This window comes from Anopheles darlingi, chromosome 3 (assembly GCF_943734745.1).
Source record: "Anopheles darlingi chromosome 3, idAnoDarlMG_H_01, whole genome shotgun sequence".
NCBI classification, from domain to species: Eukaryota; Metazoa; Arthropoda; class Insecta; order Diptera; family Culicidae; genus Anopheles; species Anopheles darlingi.
Genome location: NC_064875.1, coordinates 10,833,893 through 10,855,850, shown reverse-complemented (window position 1 = coordinate 10,855,850; position 21,958 = coordinate 10,833,893). Strand labels below are relative to the sequence as shown.

Sequence of the window (21,958 nt, the reverse complement as noted above, 5' to 3'; positions counted from 1 at the left end):
TGATGGAATGATACGATTTTGTGGAGCCTTTTTCCGTGAAATATGTACTAATTGATATATGCTGCATTCCGCGAACGGTGCACATCAACCGTCACGATACGCTATACTCGTTGATTTGTGCTGGAATGCCGACGGACCATAAACCATACCTCGTGCAATGTTTACTTGGATCATTCTTTCGGTGCAACTGCAACTACCTAGGGGTTAAACCTACGGGATTTCGTGATATTCGCACCACTACAAGTCAACGAACGTGCCGAGGTTCTGGTTGTTCAGCGAGATTTATTGGTTTTCCAAAACAGAAAAAATAAATAAATCCGGAATCCTTACATTTACGAAACGTAGCGCCGCGGACCAGGCCAAGGGGCTGTGCGTTGTATGGATCGTGTATCTTTCACGATCTGCTAACTTAGGCGGTAGGTTAAATGGTAAAAACGCAATGGTCTGCTCTTCTCCGGTCTATCTTCTACTAGAATACACACACGCACACACCTTCCAGCTCCATATAAGGTGCCCCACTGGGGCTGAAGCTAATCAAACTGACATTCATGACATTATGCACTCTCATATAATGTTCGCATCATTATCGTGAGAGAAAACGGAAAGGCAACATGAAAAACAAAAAGGGGAAACACTACGGAAGCCAATACATTCATATACCTTGGTAACAGCTGCGGATGGTTGTTCAGTGTCAGGCCCCTGGTGCGGTGCAGCGTAGGACCTGTATACCGGCCGCCTGCGTGTAGGTAAATAATCGATCTGTCTCTTACCGGTGTTCGGTTCAGTTGCATCTCGTCCTTTTTTTGTTGTTGTTTTTTTAAATGTTTGTTCTTCTTTGGCTTGATCAACTGTGTTTGTGTTTGATTTTTGAGTGTTCTCCGCGCTTATGTTTGTGTGGCTTTCTCTCATTTTTTCTCTTTTCTCTTCCGATTTATTCATGTTTGTCTGTTTTTTTTGTGTTTCTCTTTCTCTTAGTGTCTCTTTGTGTAGTGTGTTCAGCTTATCACTAAATTACATTCGTACTTGCTAGGTTTTCTTTACTTTTCCCCTTCTTAACTTACCTATCCAGAGATCCGGTTTTGATGGGCTTTTTGTTTTTGCTACAAAATCATTCCTTTTTCCCCACAAAAAACCATTCTTATCCCATTCCCGTGGTTTGCGTGGTTACACTTTCACGTTTCCGTGCGTTGCTTCCATAATTCCATTCCCCCTTGCTTGTGGTAAGGAATGAGCCAATTTTACATTTAAGTTCGTACATAGTAGTAATAGTAATGTGTTTCTTTGTGTGTGTATCTGTTGCTGATGCTTAGCTCCGGTTTCAGGGCAGGAGGCAGATATTTGTGTGGATGGTTGGATGGTTCAAACGTTCCTCTGATTCATCTCCCTATCTTTCTCACCCCCACTTTTAACCCCTACATTCAGTACATGCTGATCGTCGTGACTTCTAGATGACCTCTCTACTACCTCCTCGTTCCGTTGGTGGTACTAATGGTAATCGGGGAATTGGACAACAGAAGAGTGACAACCCTGAACCGAGTCGTCGCTCTTTCGGGATGATCTCTCTTCTTCTTCTTCTGCTATATCTTTCTCTCTCTCTCTCTCTATTCCCCCTGGACTGCTCTAGACTAGACCGCGCAGGATCAACCAGGTTAAGCTCAGCAGGCAGAGCACAGGCCGGACGATGGGTCGAATCTCCGGTCCACCACTGAGTGCCCGGAAGTTGTTCCCGTAGGCCGTCGATCCGAGCGTCTGCTCCACGTCCTCGTTCGGCATGTCCGTGCTCAGGGTGTAGAACTGAAATATGTCACTAACCTGGTGAAGGAAAGAGGGGAGAGGGGAGGTCGAAAGTTCAAGAGAAAAACGGTTAATCCCACGCATTCGATGCTGGATGTATCGATATATTGGAATAATGAAATTTAATGGAACCACCCACGGGGCCTCAACTCAACGCAGGAGGGAACAATTAAATGGTTCCCTTTTGGACATCGACGACGGGATTTCGTACAACTTCTCGATTGCTTATTGATACGTGAAATCGTGGAGCGTGTGCGCGGACGGACACAGGCTGCAGGCTGGGGACCCCCGGTTGGCCAGCGTTGTCCACTCACTTCTGCTCTGTTAATTTATATTTGTTTCTCTCTATCTCTTTCTCGTTTTCGCGATTTTTCGCGCTCCCTTTGTTTTAATCCACCAGAGGCTACGGCTACGTAGTAGTACAGTGCAGTGCAGTGCATTGCCGCGATGCAATTTACCGGAATCTCGTTAGTGCCGTCGCTCGCTCGGTTCGATGTGCAATCAATTTTAATCAGCCTATCAGTTGGAAACTGTTGCAAACGGACCAGGGCGGAACCTGCACCTGGAGCTGGCCCGCCGAAAAAGCCCCGCACCACATGAACACCAGCGTGTACGCGCTCAATATGCGCTCCGAATGTGCGCTGTTTGTGCGATCTCGATAATTTACAATTCCGCTGAATGAGGTAATTAAAAATGTTATGTAAATTATTTCGAGCACTTTCCACTTACAGCTCTATAGCAGTTCCCATTTGTGTGTGTTGCGACGCGGCATTGCGGTGCCTGGTGCCGGGCCAGATAATATGGTTTATGCCGGAACGCACAAAATGGCCTCCAGGACCGAGGGGTTTTGTGATATCCGCGAACGTGACATTGTGCGCGCATTCGGGTAAAAAAAAAAACGCAGTAAACATTGGAATGCAATTTACGAGAGCGAATTCATTACATGCTGCTGCTGCTGCTGCTGCTGCTGAATGAGGACAAAATATGTCCAGCATATCTAGCTTGCTTGCCATTTGCTTGCCGCGGTTGCGATGTAATTAACTGATAGTCCCCTGCACCGGACTCGCTGGATCCTTCTCGACAATCCACATTCCACGCATCCACTTTCCGGAAATCCACGAATTTGAAGCTTCTAAATGAAGCTATGCACTTAGCGCTCCGTTGTCACCAGTAGAGAGAGTGTTTGATTACCAACCCCCCCGCCCCCGATTTTACCTGCCACATCTCGAGCTGTGCACTCGAGTGTGTGTAATAAGTCAATTTAGAATGGGGGCCGACAATGGCACCGAACAATTACCTCATTCCAGCCGTAACGGTTTTTCGCCTGCACGATCGTCTCGTAGACCGAGTTCGGATCCAGCCCCTTGATGGTGTACGTCATGATGTGGCGATAGGATTCCGATCGCGTCGACGGTGGGTTGAGGATGATGTCGTGCCATCTGCCCGGATGCTGATAAGACTCGTTCATCTGGCGGATGAAGTCGTTAAGAACACAAATGAAAGGTTAGCTAGCGGTCAGGGGAACGAGGATCTTGAGACGAAGATAAATCCGACGGACGTGGCACTGTTCTGCATGCGTGCACAACGAAACACACACACACACACACTGTCTGCACTATTTGATGGAGGGTTTCAACTGCTAGAAGAAGTAGTACTAGTGTCTGGGTCTGGTAGTTAAGGAAGTTAAGGAATTAAATTACAGCGACCGGGAACGTTCTAGGGAACGTTGTGAAAAGGAAGATGGCCCCGAAGGCAGTAAAGTATCAATTATGCTGCCCCTTGCATAAAACATGCTCCAACGGTGCGAAATCAGCGCCGTACCAGTACCACGATAATAAATTGTAATACTTCCACCGCGACGACGACGACGACGACGACGATGAATGGACGACGTTATGCCATAAAAGTGCAGCAGTACCGCGCACCATTGCTCACCACAACGAACACTCCGGTTACTCCCGGAAGGGTTGTGGTGGGATGATGGGAATAAATTTGTAACGCAAGATAGCGTCGCTCCAGCGTCGTGGAAAAAGCCACCAACCCGGGGAGCGTCTGAGAAGCGTCGCGAAGTGAGCAAAAAAACCAAGAAGAAGGGGCGAGTCACAAGGTCCAGGAGTTCGCGGTTTACTCACCATTAGCTTCCTGTAGAGTAATCTGATTTCCTCTATCAGCGGGAATGATTCAATGCTCCACGTGAGATTGTACATCTCCCGGTACCGGCTGTACATGGGCGAGTGGAACTGTGCCGGGCCCGGCCGGCCGGATACCTCGATGTACTTCTTGGCGCGCCCGAGCGAGTTCTCTGCCACGCAGCTAGAAGAACAAGAGTCAGGTAACGTGTCTTCATCATCTGCGAACCCTCACGAGGAAATGTCTTACCTATAATTGCCGAAATCGGACGATCGAACGTTACGGATCGTCAGGTAGTGCTTCTCGCCCCGCGTATCCATCGTTCGCCGGTCGTTCGGATGCAGCAGAAATGAATCCTGGTACCACATGACCTATAAGGAGAGAGCAGGAGAAGAAAGATTCCAACAGAATTAGTACTGGTAGGTTGGATGATCACTCGGTTTAATTTGTAAAATGGATGCCCGAACACGAGGACGATTTCGACGACGATTCTTTAGCATTCTTTATTGCAGTGTTCGTTTCCGTTTGCACAGTTTAGTGCCGAGTTCGAGCTACTTCCATCCCGTGTTTCCGGACACGGGATGGAATGAACTGGCAGGAAGTGGACGAAGCGAACGATAAACTATGGCGAGCGGTCGAGCGAATAAAACGTACAATATAGTACTTGGATTGATTGCTGCCCGTGGGATCGCAATGGTATCGACGAATTGACTGGTATAGGTAGGAGGTTCATGTCTGGAAGGGCATCCCGGGCTGAACTTCGAATTCAATTGACGATAAACATTTGTACATTGCAGTCTCCGTGGCAGTGGATTTCGCCTCATTACTTAGAGGTCAATAGAGCGCAGCGCACTCGTCGTGCGCCAGGTCGTAGGTTTCCGTGGAAATGCCTGTCAAAAGCTGCTTTTGGTTCGCAATGAAAACCATCCACTTCCCGTGTAGCGAAGGGCCTCTTGGTTGTTGGTTCCCGGGTACCGAACCAACAATACAATTTTGCTTTTCCCAAGAACGAGGAACGGTTCAATGAATGTATCCTATATTACATGTTCAGTTGTGGAGCTTTTACAATGAAACGCTTTACCGGGAACCAGAAGTGCACTATCCTATCGTTGCGCAACTTTTCAGAAAATGCTGCACAATTTTTGCACCAGCGAGGGAATCAGTTGCAGTATATTAGCAGGAAATGGAAAGGAATGGCATTGATTTATTGGATGCATTTTTCAGCGGGCTGTCCGTGTCGACTGCATAATGGCAGAGCCGTGATGCGAATGCCATCACAACGCCAACGCCGGACCCTTTTCTTTGAGCTTTCGCGCAATTGCTGAGAGGATTGATGGCGTCCCCGGTTTTCCAATTTGTCTCCGCCTTTTTGCTCGTGCTCGCACTCTGAGGCAGCTTGCAAATGAATTTTTTGGGGGGGAGTGGCGCATTATTAATATTCACAAATTGATGAGACACACGAAGAGCACGAAGTCACTCTCCTCCGGTACGAGGACATAAGATTCATAATGCAGGCGCGCACCCCCCATTCTGTGTATCGATGATTTAATCAAGTATTAAAGCTTGAGCATCCAGCATCCAGTTCAGGAGGTCGTGGAGGTCGTGGAGGTCGTGGAGGAGGAGTATCGAGCAAAGATGCAACCGTCAAAAGGCGAGCACACTGCTGCGAGCGAATGGCCACGATTCATGTGTATTTTGGAACCCCGAGAAGCAGAACAGCAGCTAAACTCGATTAGCAACACCCACCGAGCCCACACCTCCTCTCGCTCTTAAAACACACACCCACACAGAAAAGCGGCAACGGGAACGGGAAGTGCAGGAAGGTGTGAGGTTTTACGGTATATGCCCGGTAGGGCCGGCGTTGAGCTTACCTCTGGATTAGCATCACCGTGTACGGTGCAGACGAGCTGGGCCTCGTACCCTTCGCCGGCGTGGACCCACGATTTTTCGACTGTGATTTCCGGTGGTGCTGTGTGTTAGAGAGGAGAGAGAGAGAGAAGGAGAGTAAGAAAGAGACAGACAGAGGCAGAGAGAGAGGAGGGCAGGGATAGAGAGCAAAACAAATTTATCAAACAGAGAGCAGTTTAATCCATCAAAATCAGCTCGAGCGAACAATTTTCCCTCGATCCCTCGAGCGCTGTTTTCCACTGTTCGAGAAAGCTAGCCGGCCGTTTTTCCAGCACACCAGGCTTCACGTTTCATTCCAGGACACCATCATCCTGTACGTGTGTGCATGTGTGTGCATGTGTGTGTGTTGCTTTGTGTGCTGGTGCCGGAGCTTCGGTCGATTATTTTTGGTCTGGAAGGTTCATTTCGACCCTTGATACGATTAGTTCGACGGTGTGTGTGTGTGTGCGCGCTTGTGTGTATGCTACGCTAACATTGCACTGGTCGGGCTTTCGATGGGCCAACACGGCACATGATTATTATGATCACTTCGGTGTCTTTTCATGCCGATGAATTTCAGGCAAAAGGTAGGTTCTGAGAGCTTAGCGTACCGCACTTCGTGGAAAAGGAAGGCGGGCGCACAAACAAACACACACACACACACACACACACACACACACACATCAATGAAGCGTTTGTTTTGAGGAAATCTAAATTCCTTGAAAAGTATTTCCTCAAGGAAGCGGCACCGACCTCTGTCAAGTACTTGGTGCAGAAACCGACAACCAAAGTGATTAAAAAAACAAGACGTATCAACAACCTTTCAAAAGCTGTTTCCATTTGTTCGTTATCCTCCATCGAATCCGTGGTTCAAGGATCAGGAGCGAAAAGTACTTCTGGTGCAGTGCAACAGAAACGTCCTCCATGTTTACAACTGAGTAGCGGTTGAAAAGTTCAGAAAATTCGAATGGAGTGACGCCAAGGTATCCAAGCGAAAAGATGACAATGAGAAGGCTACCTAGATCGATTGTGATGCTGCAACACGACTCTGTGTGTGTGTGAGCGCCACTGTCACAATTAAAACCGAAGCAATGATCTCGTGGCTGGCCGGACAGACGGACGAAGCAATAACAACGGGGGTGGAAAAAACGCGGATGAAAAGCAATCCGAAACAATCCCGTCTTCTGAATTGGAGACTCAATTTGAAGCACTCGACGGCCTGAGTCTGAGTCTGAGTCTGGGTACCGGGTAGCGTGTACAGCGGTGCCCCTCGTACTGTACGAGAAATCTATTTTTAATCGAATTCCGTCGAACCACCCCTCCAAGTCGACATCCTCGTCGCCATCCTCTTCGCTTCATTCGATGGCCGGGGCACGAGCGGCCGGAGCAACAAAAACAGCAACCCGGGCAAAACCCCGTAGCAAGAGCTAGTAGCTGGTTGGTGAGGGAGTGAGGAGGGGCCGTGTTTTGTCGAATCATTTCACAATTAGTGACTGATTGCTTCCGGCGTGCGGCACCGTGCGCCGGTGCGGGATTGGCGACGCAATCCTGCAATCCATGCCGGGGTCTGAATCAATTACTCACAGAGCACAATCAGCTGCAGGTCGACGAAGACCGGCTCCCGGATGCCGTTGTCTGCGTAGCACCGGTACGTGCCACTGTCCTGCCGGTTGACGTTCTCGAGCGTGAGGGTCGGACCCTCGGACAGGTGGGGCGAACCGTGTATCGAGTCCTGCGAACGAAAGAAGACAGAACAGAACAGACGAGACGTGACGTCACAGTCGTGATGATGGCGCACATGCTGGTCTTACCTTGCGTGTCCAGCTGATGCTGGGGACGGGATTGCCGGAAGCCTTACACTCGAGCGTAGCAGTGCCACCTTTCCGTACCGTCACGTGGCCCGTTTCGGGGTTGGAGCGTACGGACGGTGGTACCAGGATCTCGACCGTGTGCACCAGATCCCGGTTGTCGTGGTCCCCGATCTGGCAGTTGTAGTCGCCGGCATCCTGCGGTCGCACGTTTTTGATCTGTAAGCTGTAGCCCTCGAGCAGCTTGAAGCGGGTGTCGCGCGTGATGATCAGGTTGGCGGCCGTCACGACGGCGCTCCCTCGGCGCCACAGCAGTATATTCCGGCCTGCAGGCAGAAGGGAAGAGGGGGAAACAACGGATAAGGTCAGTTAGATGGATGGGAAAAAAGAGCCGAGCAACTCAAAGGCAGGACAAAACATGGTGAAGCAAAAAAAAGAAAAAAAACAGTGTGGCTCGTGAATCCAGCAGAAGTTTCGACGACCGGAACCGTGATCCCGTAGGAGACGAAAATCTGAAGGTGAGGAATTGGCTGGCTGGTTGGCAACGGTACGAAGTAGGCTAAGAAGTTCCATCACCGCAGGCACTGGGATATAGAGAGAGCGAGAGAGTGAGAGAGAAAAATGGCTGTCCGGAGCCTCCGGAAACTTCTCGGAAAACTGTCCCGGGGATATAACCTGGAAAGCCAATTTGGTTATTCATCCAAAAGCGAACGACCGCGTCCACGCGGCCCGGCGTCGATAGTGACTTTGGACTTTTCCGGCGTGCAGCTTTTGTTGCTCCGTACGGCTGATAAGTTAAGACCGAATATGGGAAAAGTTTGCCTCCTCTCTCCCTCTTCGTGTGTGTGTGTGTGCTTGATCGAATAAGCTGACGTGGCAATATATATCGGTTTGTGCAAAGTGGTGGATTGGATTTCCTTTTTTCGGGGGGCGGGGGTGGCCACCACCACCAACTCCGCGGTTGCCAGGGATTAGCATTAGCTCCTAGACGGGATTCCTGGAACCGAGACTGCCAATTTGAATTGTTAGCATAAAGTTCTGGCTCGTCATCGACAGCTCTCCGTTGGTGAACAAAACTCATTAAGATTTTAATGGACGGCGCAAGCTGCCGGCAGCGAGAGCGCGAACATTATGTGCGAGCTTCTCGCTGCACTATTTTCAATACCGCAATACCTCGACGTATCCCATCCGAGCAGGCGGTAGCATTCCACTTAAGGCAATCAAAGGATGAAGAAGCGCTAGCGCTCTACTCAGGACCGGCATCTGAATCCACACACTACTCGACCGACTCGAGGACTGCTCGAGGCACCCGGGCGGAGTATTTGATTCAACTTTTTCCACCATTAGCATACATCATCGTTTCAAATGTATAATTGAATAGTTTAATGTTAATGAGCGAATTAAAATGCACTTTTCTCCTTTGTCTTCCAGCGGCGGTGGCGGCGACCGCACCTGCCTTGTAAGCCATCTGCTCATTAGGAGGCAGTTAGGTACCACGGGAGGGGCGGACACACACACACACAGACACACCACTCATCCAGTGCCAATAAACTCAAGAACCGAACTAGAGAGTCTGCTTCTCCTTCGCTTCGGCTGCTCTCCGCTAAAAACGCGCGCGCGAATTGACTTAGGTAGAAGTTGTGCACCGGAACGGAAAATTGGTAGAAAATGGAAAGGGAACTACTAAAAAAATGGAACGAAGCACGAGCACTATTGTCGACCACGGACCACGATCCACAATGCGGAGTAGCGGAAGAAGAAGAAGAAGATAAACGTGGCGGAGCAACACTGGCAATCTTTGGTGCGACTGCATGCTGTATGTGTGCGCGGTAAGGAATCATTTTGCCGTTTGGCAAATGAATTTAAAACTTAATTTAAAATCATCTCTCTTTCATGTTTAGCGCTGCAACAGCCCCAGCCCCGGTAGCTAGCTAGCGAGGCATGCAGGCCAACGAGAGGCGTACGATGCAAGGACGGGCGCAAGGACGACCACAACAAGGAGTCTTGCGTTCGCTCGGTGCTCGGTGCGCGCGTTCCGAAATACGGTGGGACGGAATGGTGCGCTAGGATTGCTAATTTCGTGAAAATTGCCCCCGGGGCCCTGCGACGAAGGGCAGGGGGCGGTATCTGAATCGAGTGGAAAGTAATGGAAATGGTGCGGAGAGCGGGAGGTTGAGGGCACAAAGCACGCAAGCTAGGCACGAACGAGGCACGAGAACGGAACGGGCCTTTGCCGTTGCTGCTTCTTGTGTTTTGCTGTTTCGTCCTTCCAGCTTTTTTTCTCCTTTGCCACCACCACGGCCTTGGCGCATGGGAAGATATGGTGTTTTTGGTGCATCGCGTGGTACACAATGTTTGTTTCGAGGCGCACGAGGCGCAAGGCCGCTTGGGTTCTTCTTGCAATGGCACGGCCGCTGCTGCCGCCGCCGGGTGTTTATTATGCTCGCGGTGTACGGCGATAATGCAGAAAGGTATTGCTCACACAGGCGGACCGGCGCGGAAGGTCCGGCCAGAGTCCGAGGATTCATTTTGTGCAGGAATTTTCTATTAAAAAGATTTTATTTTTATTTTCATCAAAGGCCCAAGCCCAGCCCGCTGGCTGAAGGGAAGGTGTGGGGCCCGTGGGGTACCTGCTGTGCTTCTGCCAGTGATGGTCTGCTTTTGTTTTTACCAAAAAGTGCCCTTTTGGGTGATTGCATACTTTGTTGTAGTGAATAGTTGGATTTCTCGAACTAGCAACTAAGCTCTACATCTATCTGTATATTTAATTAAGTAAACTAGAGTGTCTGAGCGTCATATACTTGGGTATGGCTTACCATTAGGCAACAGAGAGTTCGAAGAAATCGAGTACTTCTCTTACGTAGGATTAAGAGTGAGCATTGTCAGCAAAATTGACAACATAACATCAATTTGAGCAAGAGACAGAGAGAGACAACAAATGACTGATATGGCTACAGTAACATGATTCATCATTCATTCATTACATCATCAACGTACATCATTCCAAGAATTCGTAAAAAATTGTATGCTAGGCTATCCAGTTCTGACGCCATTTTGTTTTGCAGTTTTGTTGCTTCGATTTTTTCGAGCTACAAAGCTAACATGATATAACCGGATCAGTTCCGGTTGGCAGTTGGTCATAGTTGGCCTTGAACGTTAGCTCGTTCCGACTGTATATAGTTGATGAATACTGTTTGCAAAATGTACAACAGTAGATGAATACTTTCGAAAATGAAAAAAGAAAAAACCATCTATTTTAATCCATGAGCGGTCTTTTTGGGAATAGTTTTAATTGGATTACACAATGCAATCCCTCAAAACTCCCACTGTAGCATCGTGCCTGGCATCGAAACCCCGAGGCGCGTGTTGTTGTCCTCCTACGTCAAAAGCCCTCCATCCCCCTGTCCCCACCTCGGGCGTCCTAACCTCAAAGCAAACTTTGCTAATCCGAAAAGCGCAGCACGCTGCTGTAAATGCAAACGCGGCGCGTGCGAGAAGCGCCAACATGGCCAACATGGCCACACAATCCACCCATCCACCGATCGGGCTGCGGTTGTGGTGTGTAATTAATGTACTTCCTTTACATGCAACGAGCGAAACCCCGGACCCGCTACGCACACAACTTCCGCGCTACTAATCAGCGGACTCGGACGTATGGGCACGGCGATGGCCGGCAAACCAGACCATCCGATTGCAAAACGGTGCTCAAAATTGCGTCGCGGTGCTGCTACTGCTGCTCCTGCTCCTGCTGCTGATGGTGCTCAATTGTTGTCTAAATTAATTTCACAATCGTTTTGTAAATTTTCCCCTCTGGCATCCTCCATCGTGAGCATGCTGAGCACGTAACAATACACACCAAATCAAAGGATGCCGGAGCAGCGCCAGCAACAGCAGCAGCAGCAGCAGCAGCAAAAGAATATAATTATTTGGACTGTAATTATCATCAGCGCACCCCCCTCCCGTCAGGGGGTTCACCGAACCACATGGTCAGATAGCAGCAGCAGCAGCAGCGCTGGACGACCGCAAAATGTTTTCCATTAAAAGCACCCACGGTCCACGGCGCCCCGTGCTTCCATTCGACCCCCAACACAAACGTCACGATTGTCCTGATTGTTCGGACCAGACAGCTGGATGCTAGTGGTGGTGGTAGTGGTGGTGCTGGATGCTGGATGCTGATCAGCTCATGCCAACCGATCCACGACCTATCCGGAAGTTCAAACAAAATCCAGCATCACGCGATCGATCCCGGGACCTTCCGGACCTCCTGCACGCTGGCGGAAGGGCTGGCGGGAGGCGGGGACCACGCGGGACAACATATTTTCCAAATACGCTCATTTGCGCCCGTCGAATCCCCCGGTTGGGCCCGGTGGAGTAGCGGAAAGGTGGGGTGCGGATTAAACTGTGAATAGTGCATCTCTAGTCCAGTTGGGCATGGCAGTTGGGAGGGTCTCTGGTGGTGGATCTGACGTGCACTATGGACGGTGATCCGGTGGTAGTCCGGCCCCAATGGAATGGGAGTTATTTGGCGATGTGTTCGATTGCACCATTAGGGTTGGTTCTGGGAGTTGTTTTTTGGGGGAGTTTTTGGGGTTCGATTTTCCGGGAGGACGTCTATCCCCCCTCCCCGGAAAGAGCCAGCGGAAGCGGTGCGGCGTCCGGGTTGTGTAAAGGTTCGTTAGGGGGAAACACTATAGTCTCCTGAGCAGCGACCAAAAGTGCAACTGCATTCACTCACTCACTCACTCACTCGGTGGTGTACTGATGCTACGCCATGATTCTGCTGGATGCTGGTGGATCGAAATAATTTATACACTACGACCGACCCCACGTCGAGACCACGTCGAGGCTACCGGGGATGCTTTCGTAGAAGATGAACACAAGCTCTCTTTGTGTGATTGCGAGCAGCGAGGTTGCGATCGGCACAAAACCAGCGAGAGAACTCTGGACTGCTGGAGTCCACCAAACCCGGGACGCAAATTGCGCAGAGGCAAATGCTGGCAGTACACCCCACACACGAATGCTGGTGCTGGTGGTGATGCAGGTGGTGGTGTGCGGTGGTATAGCGAAATGGGATATGAAAAATTAATTATCATGCTATTTGATTTAGTAAATGTGCATGTATATTTTTACGCTCCGTCGAGTTGCGGCCCCGTTGGTGCCCCCCGTTTGGTCGTGGGAGCCACGGTAAAAGGGGGGGAGAGAAGCCCACTAAATGAACTGCGTCCGGTGGTAGCATGATTCAATTAAAATAACAGCTTAAATGCACATTTCAATTCCAGGTACTCGCCAGCACACACACACGGGCACCGAGTGAGCTTCCGAGAGGAACACGGCAGCAGCAGCAGCAGCGCATTGCCGGTTGCATTTAAATTAGTTCCGTGTTCCTGGTAGATCCAGGATTTTCCGCCATGTTTGTCTCGTCGTCGGTTTTGGTTTTTTTTTGGTTTTATCAGATCGGAGTGCTTTTCACGCGTATGCGTGTTCGATGGCCATCTGCTTTTAGAGCCGGTTTGTGTCGCAGTAACACCCGGACTCTGTTGATGGATGTTGACCGAAAAAAGCGAATGTAAAATCCCGAATCTATCGCAACAGGTGAGAAAATGGGGAGCCGGGAACTCCCGGGGTAATTCGATGAGCATTCGCATCGCGGAGAAATTGAATTTTTCAACCGCTTCAATGCTGCCATCTTGTGGAGTGGTACCAGTGACAGTCAGTGCACCTGCACCTATACCGGATATACGCTTCACCACCACCACCACCACCACCGCCACCACCACCGACACTACAACTACGTCACTCATTAGGTCGCTTGTCAACCCGGGATGGTGGGAATTTAATTTCCAAAATAACATAGACGCGTGCTCGTGTCGGTGTCATGTAATCCTTCGTCCCAGGATCCGGGATAGGGTTGGGCTGGGGATACAACTGCTACCACGTGCCAATCTTTTCTCCGTACCGTGCCATAATCACCTCGACAGTGCCCCCGAACGACCGTCGGATTGATGGCGTATGGCTGTAATCTGGCAGATTAGGCGACACTCACGGTTGCCGGTCGGTGTCCCTGGCCCCTGTTGGGACACGTCACCACATTCCGGAACGAGCATTTTTGCATAATCTACACCCTCGCTCCCTGTCCTTGTGCTGGCTCGTGAGTTTATCGTGAGCGTTGTAAGGCCTTCGAATCGTTCTCCCTTTCTCCCTTTCTTTTTTTTTCTAGCGGACCAATTTCAGCTTCCTCTACGCCGTCGTCGTCTTTTGCTCACTTTCGCACTGATCCTTTCTATTCAGAGTAGGCGAGACCGAGATTCGCGACCGGGTTTTGTGTCGCGCATTTTGGACGATAGGAGGCCTTGGAAGGAGAGAAGGAAGGAAGAAAAAAAAAACGATCGCATACCGGAAGAAAAAGGAAAATCCCCCGAAAACAAGATGATAAAATGGTAACCGAGCCCGAATCCGGATGTCGCGTCGCGTCGCGTCGCGTCGCGTCGCGTCGCGTCGCGTCGCGGCGTCGTATCATTCCCTTTACTGGCACGAGCCAGAGCACGCGGAATCCCTTGGGCCACCTTTCAGCTACACTTTCCACAGATGCCAGATAGAGAGTGCCGGGAGGACAAAGCGAGTGAGAAAGAGAGAGAGAGAGACAGGGTCCTTTGCGTTTTCGGAGGTGATATAAGCGGAGAATCGGTTCGAGTGTGCTTGCTTTCGGTTCGCTGTTAGTCGTCGATTCACACGGAACAGACTTGGATGAAAAGAAAAACTACGAGGAAAAAGTGCAGGATTCCCCGACCCACCCCACCTCCTTTTTAGTACTCACCCAGGTTTTCCACCTCACACGGAAGCGTGATAGTGTCGCCGATCACGGCGCGTATCGATTGCGAGCGGGACGTGAACTTGGGCTGCACCATCGGTGGGCTGTCGATGAAGTCCGGATCGAGCATCGGATCCGAGAGGCTGTTGCCGAATGCGGTACCTGACGAAGGACGAAACGAGAAAGAGAGAGAAAAAGAGAGAGGGATATGAGCTACGTTCCGAGTAAGTCACCAGCGTATCCGGGACGTGATCATCAAAAAGGCGTATTTGCTCTGGACCGGTTCGACCGGTTCGACCGGTGCAATGTTCTAATTAAAATTGAATGTGTCACGTAGCTAACAGGCTAGTGGCGAGCGAGTGAGCGGGCGAGAACCAGAGTGATAACGAGAGACAGTGCAGTGTGCTTCACGCTAACCTGCTGATGAGTGAAGTACCGGGGATCGATTGCAGTTCGGGCTCGCCGGCTCCGAACTCCGACGTTCGATATTGTCGCAACTGCCGAAAGTGACATTTAGCAAGGACACGGCAACACGGGGTAGAAACTTTTCCTGGAAAACCGTTCCGAATGGACACCATAGTTGACAATTTGGGTTTGGCGTATCCTGGCTGGCTGGCTGGTTGGCCGGTCAATACCCAATTTGGGAGTTTGATGATGGAATTCCGTTCTCGGGAGGAGGTGAAGTCACGCGACGCACGCTCCAATATCAATACGACCGTCACAATTTCGATGTTCGATGTTCGATGACGGAGTACGGGAAATTGATTTTTATTGGCAGTTTAAACAAATCGTAGCGTGATTTGAAAGTTTAACGTTTGTCAGAAATATAGGTGATACTAAGTAATTGAGTTTTAGTACAACAGTTTGAGGACAACTCTTCTTTTTGGATATCTGACGGAATCGGAAACAGTTCCGGAATATGGCAACAATTCGTGCACTTTTTCCTACCATTCATCATGATCCCTGGATACCAATATATTCCCCCCCCCAAAAGTTAATCAACCGTCGAAAACAATGCGCCAAATGCAAATGTGAAGATCGGACCAATTTTGCCCGAAATTTGGTCTCGGCGCGCGCGCGAATACTGAAGAGTACTCTACCCGTATCCACTATCCATTCATGATGTTTCAGCTGGTCCGGTGGCCGCCGAGTACCACTCGGTCCTCGGTGGTACTACTGACCAACACGGCCCCACGGTTTTTGGCGCTGATGAAAATTGGAACCTACCGGGTCCAGTCTAGCGCGCAGTGGCGAGCTTGTTAAAATTCCGATACCACTACTGCGTGGCAAGTGGCCACATGCCCGCCATTGCCATTGTCCCGAGTGTGTGTGTGTGTGTTTCGAAGTCAGACAGCGAAGCGAAACCACGACTTCTGCACGTCTGCACACCGCGACCAGTCCAGTTAATTGGCATCAGGTTTTCGGTTCCGCTCAACAAATAAGGAAAAGTGGAGTTGTTCCCAGTAGTGCGTGTGTGTGTGTGTGTCCCGGTCGGTCGATTGGTCGCCAGCGTCTGGCCAGCGGAGTCCTGATGCAGGTGGGTGCCGTGTCCACCGTGAGTTTGTCAATATTTGAACGTTGATGATGTTTAACTTAGTTTCCATTTTCGGGTGGGGAGATCGCCGGGAAAACGTAGTCGGCGTTGCTTCATCGAACTATAGTTTGTGCGTGTCTGTGCGTGCGTGTGTGTGTGTGTGTCACTTGGAAAAGGAGGCTTTGGTCCGTGTGAGTGGAACTCACCTTCTGACGCTGGAGATTATGTGGCGAGACCCCGTGCCAGGAGCAGGTCTCGGCCCCTTTGTTCGCTGTAATACGTGCTGGAGTGCGGTGCGATGATGATGATGATGATGATGATGATGAGGTGGGGCGGCCTCGGACCTGACCCTAAGCGTCAAACGATTCGAACTGACGTCCGAAGGTCGCCTGTTGTTAATTCTTCCGTCAATTCCGATTGGAGGGAGAGCGAATTTTTCAATCAAATAATATCGAGCCAGCCAGCCAGCCAGCCAGAGCGGAAGCTTTCCATCACCATTGGGTGGAAAAAGTCGACTAGAATTTCCTCTCCCCCGCCGCGGGGTTGGCCCACCGGAGGGTGGTGCCCGCGAAAACATAAAACATCGAAACAACGGTGAAGCCGTGGCTCGGTGGCGCAACTATTTGAAATGAAATTCAATTTTCTATTTCAATGACCCGCCCCGTCGCGCGTCCATCCACCTCGATGGCATACACACACACACACACACGCGCGAACTTTCCTCGTCTCATCGACCTCCTGCTCTCCATTTCCCCGTCTTTAGAAGCCTGACTGGCCCCTGAAGGTTTGCGTGTTGGCTGCCGGTGCACCATTTCGTGGTGGTAGTGTTTGCCATTTTTTAAATGTTTCACTTCGCACGTGTTCGGTGCGCCACGTTTTCACGCTTTATATTGACGCTTTTTCCCCCTTCTTGGTGGTTCTAGTGGCGCCGGATACACCCCCCGTTAGAACAATCGATGGCCGGAAAGTGTGCGGTGGCCTTTGCTCGTTGGTGGTGGTGTGAGGTGATAAGAAATAGTGGAAAATGTCAGAAATTTGATTCAATTTCCAGTGTTGCCAGGGAGAGGAGGGGGTGGGGGTCAGTCTAGCAGCCAGAACCTCAGCGAACCGCGCTTTGTTTTGCCCTTTGCTGGCTGCTACTTGATGTCGGACTGTAGGGGTTGTTTTTCGAGGCGGGGTGGTAATGCTATTAGCGCGTGAATGCTCTGCTCCATCGGATTGACATGCCAATGCGGTGGTGCTTCGGGGAAAAGGGGGTTTGTAATTAGCATCGATACTGCTACCACACAGAGGCCCTCTCTGTGTCTATTACCGTTTTTCTATGGACTCTTCAGACCCCAAAAAGTGCTTCGCTTGCTTCAATTACAAATATTGAAACTCTGAAAGGCGATCATCAACATCCGAATTTTGTGAGTTCGAATTTTATTTATTTTGAACCGAATATCCCCAACAGTTGTGGACGTCAGCAGACCTCGGACCGGACTCTGAGAACTCCAGACCAGATACCCCGGAATCAATCGAACGCCCGAGAGGTTTTAAAGTGAAGGGATTATCGGCCGTGTGGGTGTGTGTGATAACAGAACTGCTGCTGCTGCTGCTGCTGGTGCTTTCAGCTCACGTACCACGGATCACGAATGGTTCGGTTTGTGGGTGAGGGAAAACAACAAAAAAGCAGAAGAAGAAACAGAAGAAGAAACGGGATTGACCCGATCCGCTTAAGCATCCGTTAATCAAACCGTTTTGCAATCAAACCCGGTTCCCCGGAACCGGCTTCTCCGACACTGACGAAACCAGGTCAGGTGCAAAAACCAGGGGGAAGGGGGGTGAAGAACGTGCACACAAAAAACCCCCGGAAAAGTGCGCTTTTTCCATCGAGCTGGGAATGCATTGATGCAGATTCGGAGCTGCAAACATGCGGAACGGGACCATAATTTCGGAACAAAGGCGTGGCACCGGTTAAACGATGCCAGGATGCCAGGAAGTGGAGGGACCGGGGAGAGGGAAATCAAGTTTAGCAAACAAGAAAAGTTTCCACCGCCCTTTCCTTCCTTCCTTCCTTCCTTTTGCATCCTTTTCACCCGTTTTTGTGTGTTCCGGGGGCGGGTATTGTATTCCCGGTCAGCACCGACGGACGAAAGAAAATCAAGGAAATCCAGGTGGTGGGACGGTGGGACGTCAGAGCGTGCCGAGTGTGCCGACTGCCAAAAACCTGATGGACCCCGGACGTATGCCGAACAAATGCCGAAAGTTCTGAACCGGGATATTTGCCCCCGCCGAGCTCTAGGGGAGTGAGGGAGGAAAACAAAAATGGCTGGCTGGCTGGCTCGAATTACGCAGCTGACTGCACGGCATTCTCACTCGGGTTCTCTCGGTTCACTCGGTGTCAGGTAGGTCCAACAAAACGCGCCGTGTGGCGTGTCCAGCTCGTGTCCTTCAACTGGCGCACTGACTGACTGGGTGGGCTGGCTGGCTGGCTTGAGGGCTGGCACGAACGGCACTTCCGGTCGCTCGAAATCATCGGCGAAGGAGCACGTGCCTTTGGACGTGGAGGGGTGTGAAATAAATTGAAAAACCTTTCCGCATGCATTAAGCGCGGTGCTATCAATTTGAACAACATAATATTTCACCCTCCCACTCGTGCCGTGGTACCGTGGAATCGAAGCGGCCACAACACAGCGTGCGCGGCCCGGAACAGCAAAAGCACAAGCACAAAGTGCCATAAATAAGTCGGCCATTATCACGGCCTTGCGGAAGGGCCACGCTGCAAATGAAGCGCTGCTGTTGCTGCTGCTGCGCTTTGTTGCATTTTCTTATGTTGAAGAACCCCTCCAAAGGAACGAAGATGGCGCTGCGCACTGTGCTGCAGCTTCACGCGACTCCGGGAAATTGGCGTCAATCAATCCAAGGGTTGCTGAGTATTCGTTGTTGCTAAGTGAGTGAGAGACAGCAGCGGAAAAAAGGAATCCCCTTCACGTCCTACTGCTCGAATGTTCGAACAAATCCTAACCTAGAAAAGAAAAAACGGCGCAAGAAGCGAATCGTTTTCTATTTTGGCCACTTCTGCCGCCGCTGCTACTGTTTGCACGGAAACGAACTGTCATGGAGGCGCCCTAACCTAGAAACTTTGACAGTACACACCGGGCCGGCGCGGCGAGCACAGCGGCAAACGGCAAAATGGCTGCTTCGATTGCGATTCGTCTCTCCAAACACACGTGTGTCTTCTTCTTCTTTTGTTGTGTGTTTCTGGTCAAACAAAGCGCACCAGCACCAACCCAAGCATGTGATCCCCCCACCCTCCCCTCGCTATTTGGTTGTGTTTGAATTATTTAAATGTTAATTTGAATGGTTATAACTTTTCACTCTAACGACACCGGCGTCCGCTGCGTGTGTGTTGACTGGAGGGGGCGGGTTTAGCCGGGAGCATCCTTTTTATGTTGCATATGGTTGTTGCTTTTTTATTTCATTTCGGTCCCTTTTGTCGGAATGTCGTGGTATATTGGGCATTTGGTTTTTTTGGGGCGCCTCCATTGAATAATGCAAAACGTGCGAGGCGCTAGAACTCATTTTCGCTCGCGTTGATCGAGGCACCGTGGACTCTTGCATGCATGCGGTACATCAACAATGAAGAGTCTCGTCTAGAGAGGGACAGAGAGAGAGAGGGAAGGAGAGAGTGTAGGCCGCTCGCACGGTGGTATATTTGTTTTGCGATCCTGCCAAGGGGTTCCGCAGCTTCGTTCGTTCTCGTTGTCCCCCTGTTTGATTTGTTCCGGTGCCGAAAGCTCCGTGACAGTTCGGCAGGTGTGTGTGTGTGTGCGCGTGTGTGTGTGTGTGACGGCCGGTTCAGGTGCAGTGCAGCTGCTGCGTTCATGTGCACCCGATGTGGGTTAATTAAATATTGAAATTAATATTGATATTCAATAATGAATAAATCTTTATTACGCCATTGCTCTTTGTTTGCTCAACGTGCGACTGTTTTTTATTGTCGTTGTTGTTGTTGTTTCCTCGCACAGACACACAGACGGCATTGGGGTCACAGGAAACAGATTTTCCGCGCCAAAGTGCGAACCCGCGATGCTCCGTAAAAGTGACCATTCCGGGACCGTCCGAACGGTGACCGATTACATATGCGTGCAAATCGAACCATAGAGGCGGGGAGAAGCTTTGTGATTACACCTCGTTCGCTATTCCACGCCAGCGGTGGTGTTGGTGCACACGTGTTACTGTCGCCGGCCACGGGGCCGGGCGATGCCGGGATAATGAGATTTATTCCCACCCCCAGCCCATTATAATGGAGTTTCGATTAACTGGTTCGATTTCGGTGCCGCGGCGCACCTGCATCCTTTCGCGCGATAAGACGGCCTCGGGAATCGAATCGAAAGCGGGGCGGGGTAAACATGCCGGCCGACAGAAAATACAAATGAGTTCCCGGTGATGGCAGATGCTGCATAAAAATGGAGCAGCTGCGCTGCGATTGCGATTGTTTAATGAGCAAGCTTCAGGCTGCAGCAAACGTGGAGAGAAAAAAAACACAAAACCCCCGGACTGATAATTGCGAGTCGACGGAGACGAGAGGTGGGGAGCGCGGTGGTGAGATTAAGGAAATGGTGTGGTGTCAACCGGTTCCGGGGTTCCGGCGCTTCCATTAATGAAAGTGGCTGGATCGATGCAGCTTACCCAGGTGCTATTGGACTATTGGAAAGTGCAACGCAATTCCATTGTATTGGTATTTTACGAGCTACAGTGCATGATTAAACATCGATCGTACACATTTGATCGTTAGAGTACTGTTTTTTTTTATCATTTTTAGCATAGATACATGGCTGCAAGGTTGCAACTACTAATGATAGGCTAACCACCAGTTCAGTCTGTAATTCAGAAAAAAAGTGTGTTTTTGTAGAGCAGATATGAGTAAGAAGGTGATTAAAAACCAATATAAATTTAGTTTACATTAAATAATTCCGTTCCATGGAAAATAAAACTTGCTGCAAGCTTTGAGGAGAATTTTTTCGGGTTTATAGAAAGTTCTGTCATCGATAAATGAGTACGGAGCATATATGGAATAATAGGACGCAATTTTCAGTCCAGTTTTCCGATCCGTACAAGTCAAAGGTTTGAGAGTATTGGAATTATAGCATTTTATATTTTGTTTTGATAATTCTTCTTAGCCAATGCTATTGCTGTAACTAAGAGCATAATGCAAAGCTCAGCGGGTGTTCGTTGGTTGTTGCATGTAGAATCTGAGTTTGGAGAACGATTTTTTAAATAGAAATCAGCATTGGAAATCAAGAATAAAATTCATTTCAAACGAACGTCTCGAGTTCTTTGTCTCTTCTGCAATTGAAACTAGTTTGTGTTTTTCGGGTTCTCGCTTCCCAAAACCATCAGTTTGTCTAGCGCCTCAAACTGTCTTGATTTATTCCTCGAGCGGTTCCTCGAACACAAAATGTGTAATTTATGAGCAGTGTACACCCAGCAAAGCGATGTAATTGAAGTTTTGCACGGTCTTGACGAGGCATCCGTATCGAGGGATGTTTGTGGAAAATATATGTTTCCCATGCGTCATGCACATCCACGCATCACACGGACGCTCTCACGCGGCCAGAACAGAATCACGTAATTAGTGTAAAAGTGTAGCCGGCAGCAAGCGCTGTAGCGGTATCTGTAATGATGGCCAAAATGATCGCGAATCCCTTTTCGCCAGCTGCACCACCAAACCAAGCACCTTTCCTAATTAGTGGCAGGCGCCGTCCATGAAACATGATTCTCCTTTAGCGAGCGCGCACGTTCACAAACAAACTACGGCTTCGGTTCGGTTTGGTTCGGTTGGAGTGAGTTGAACGGGGGGTGCAAGCATTAGCATCGCCATTACCATCGCACCACCCAGCCACACAGTGCAACGGCGGCCATTAGTGATACCGGGAACCGGTTGCAAAATCGTACAAATGTCGAAGGTTAATAAATCGGAAATTGTGGCCAGCGTCCTTGAGCGCGGTACTG

General features: G+C 50.0%; 1 protein-coding gene across 3 annotated transcripts in view; it reads right to left on the bottom strand.

Moving 5' to 3' along the window:
- Positions 1 to 758: 758 nt before the first annotated feature.
- LOC125956941 (protein amalgam-like) overlaps positions 759 to 21,958 on the bottom strand; it is a 70,087-nt gene continuing 48,887 nt past the window's right edge. For all 3 annotated transcript variants that reach the window (XM_049689238.1, XM_049689241.1, XM_049689240.1), the window contains exons 3-10: positions 14,434 to 14,589; positions 7,623 to 7,945; positions 7,396 to 7,543; positions 5,796 to 5,893; positions 4,174 to 4,295; positions 3,927 to 4,107; positions 3,092 to 3,262; positions 759 to 1,812 (exon numbers count right to left, since the gene is read on the bottom strand). In XM_049689238.1, the coding sequence (XP_049545195.1) occupies positions 1,621 to 1,812; positions 3,092 to 3,262; positions 3,927 to 4,107; positions 4,174 to 4,295; positions 5,796 to 5,893; positions 7,396 to 7,543; positions 7,623 to 7,945; positions 14,434 to 14,589 (1,391 nt within the window). In that variant the 3' untranslated portion in view covers positions 759 to 1,620. The remainder of the gene's footprint in view (positions 1,813 to 3,091; positions 3,263 to 3,926; positions 4,108 to 4,173; positions 4,296 to 5,795; positions 5,894 to 7,395; positions 7,544 to 7,622; positions 7,946 to 14,433; positions 14,590 to 21,958) is intronic.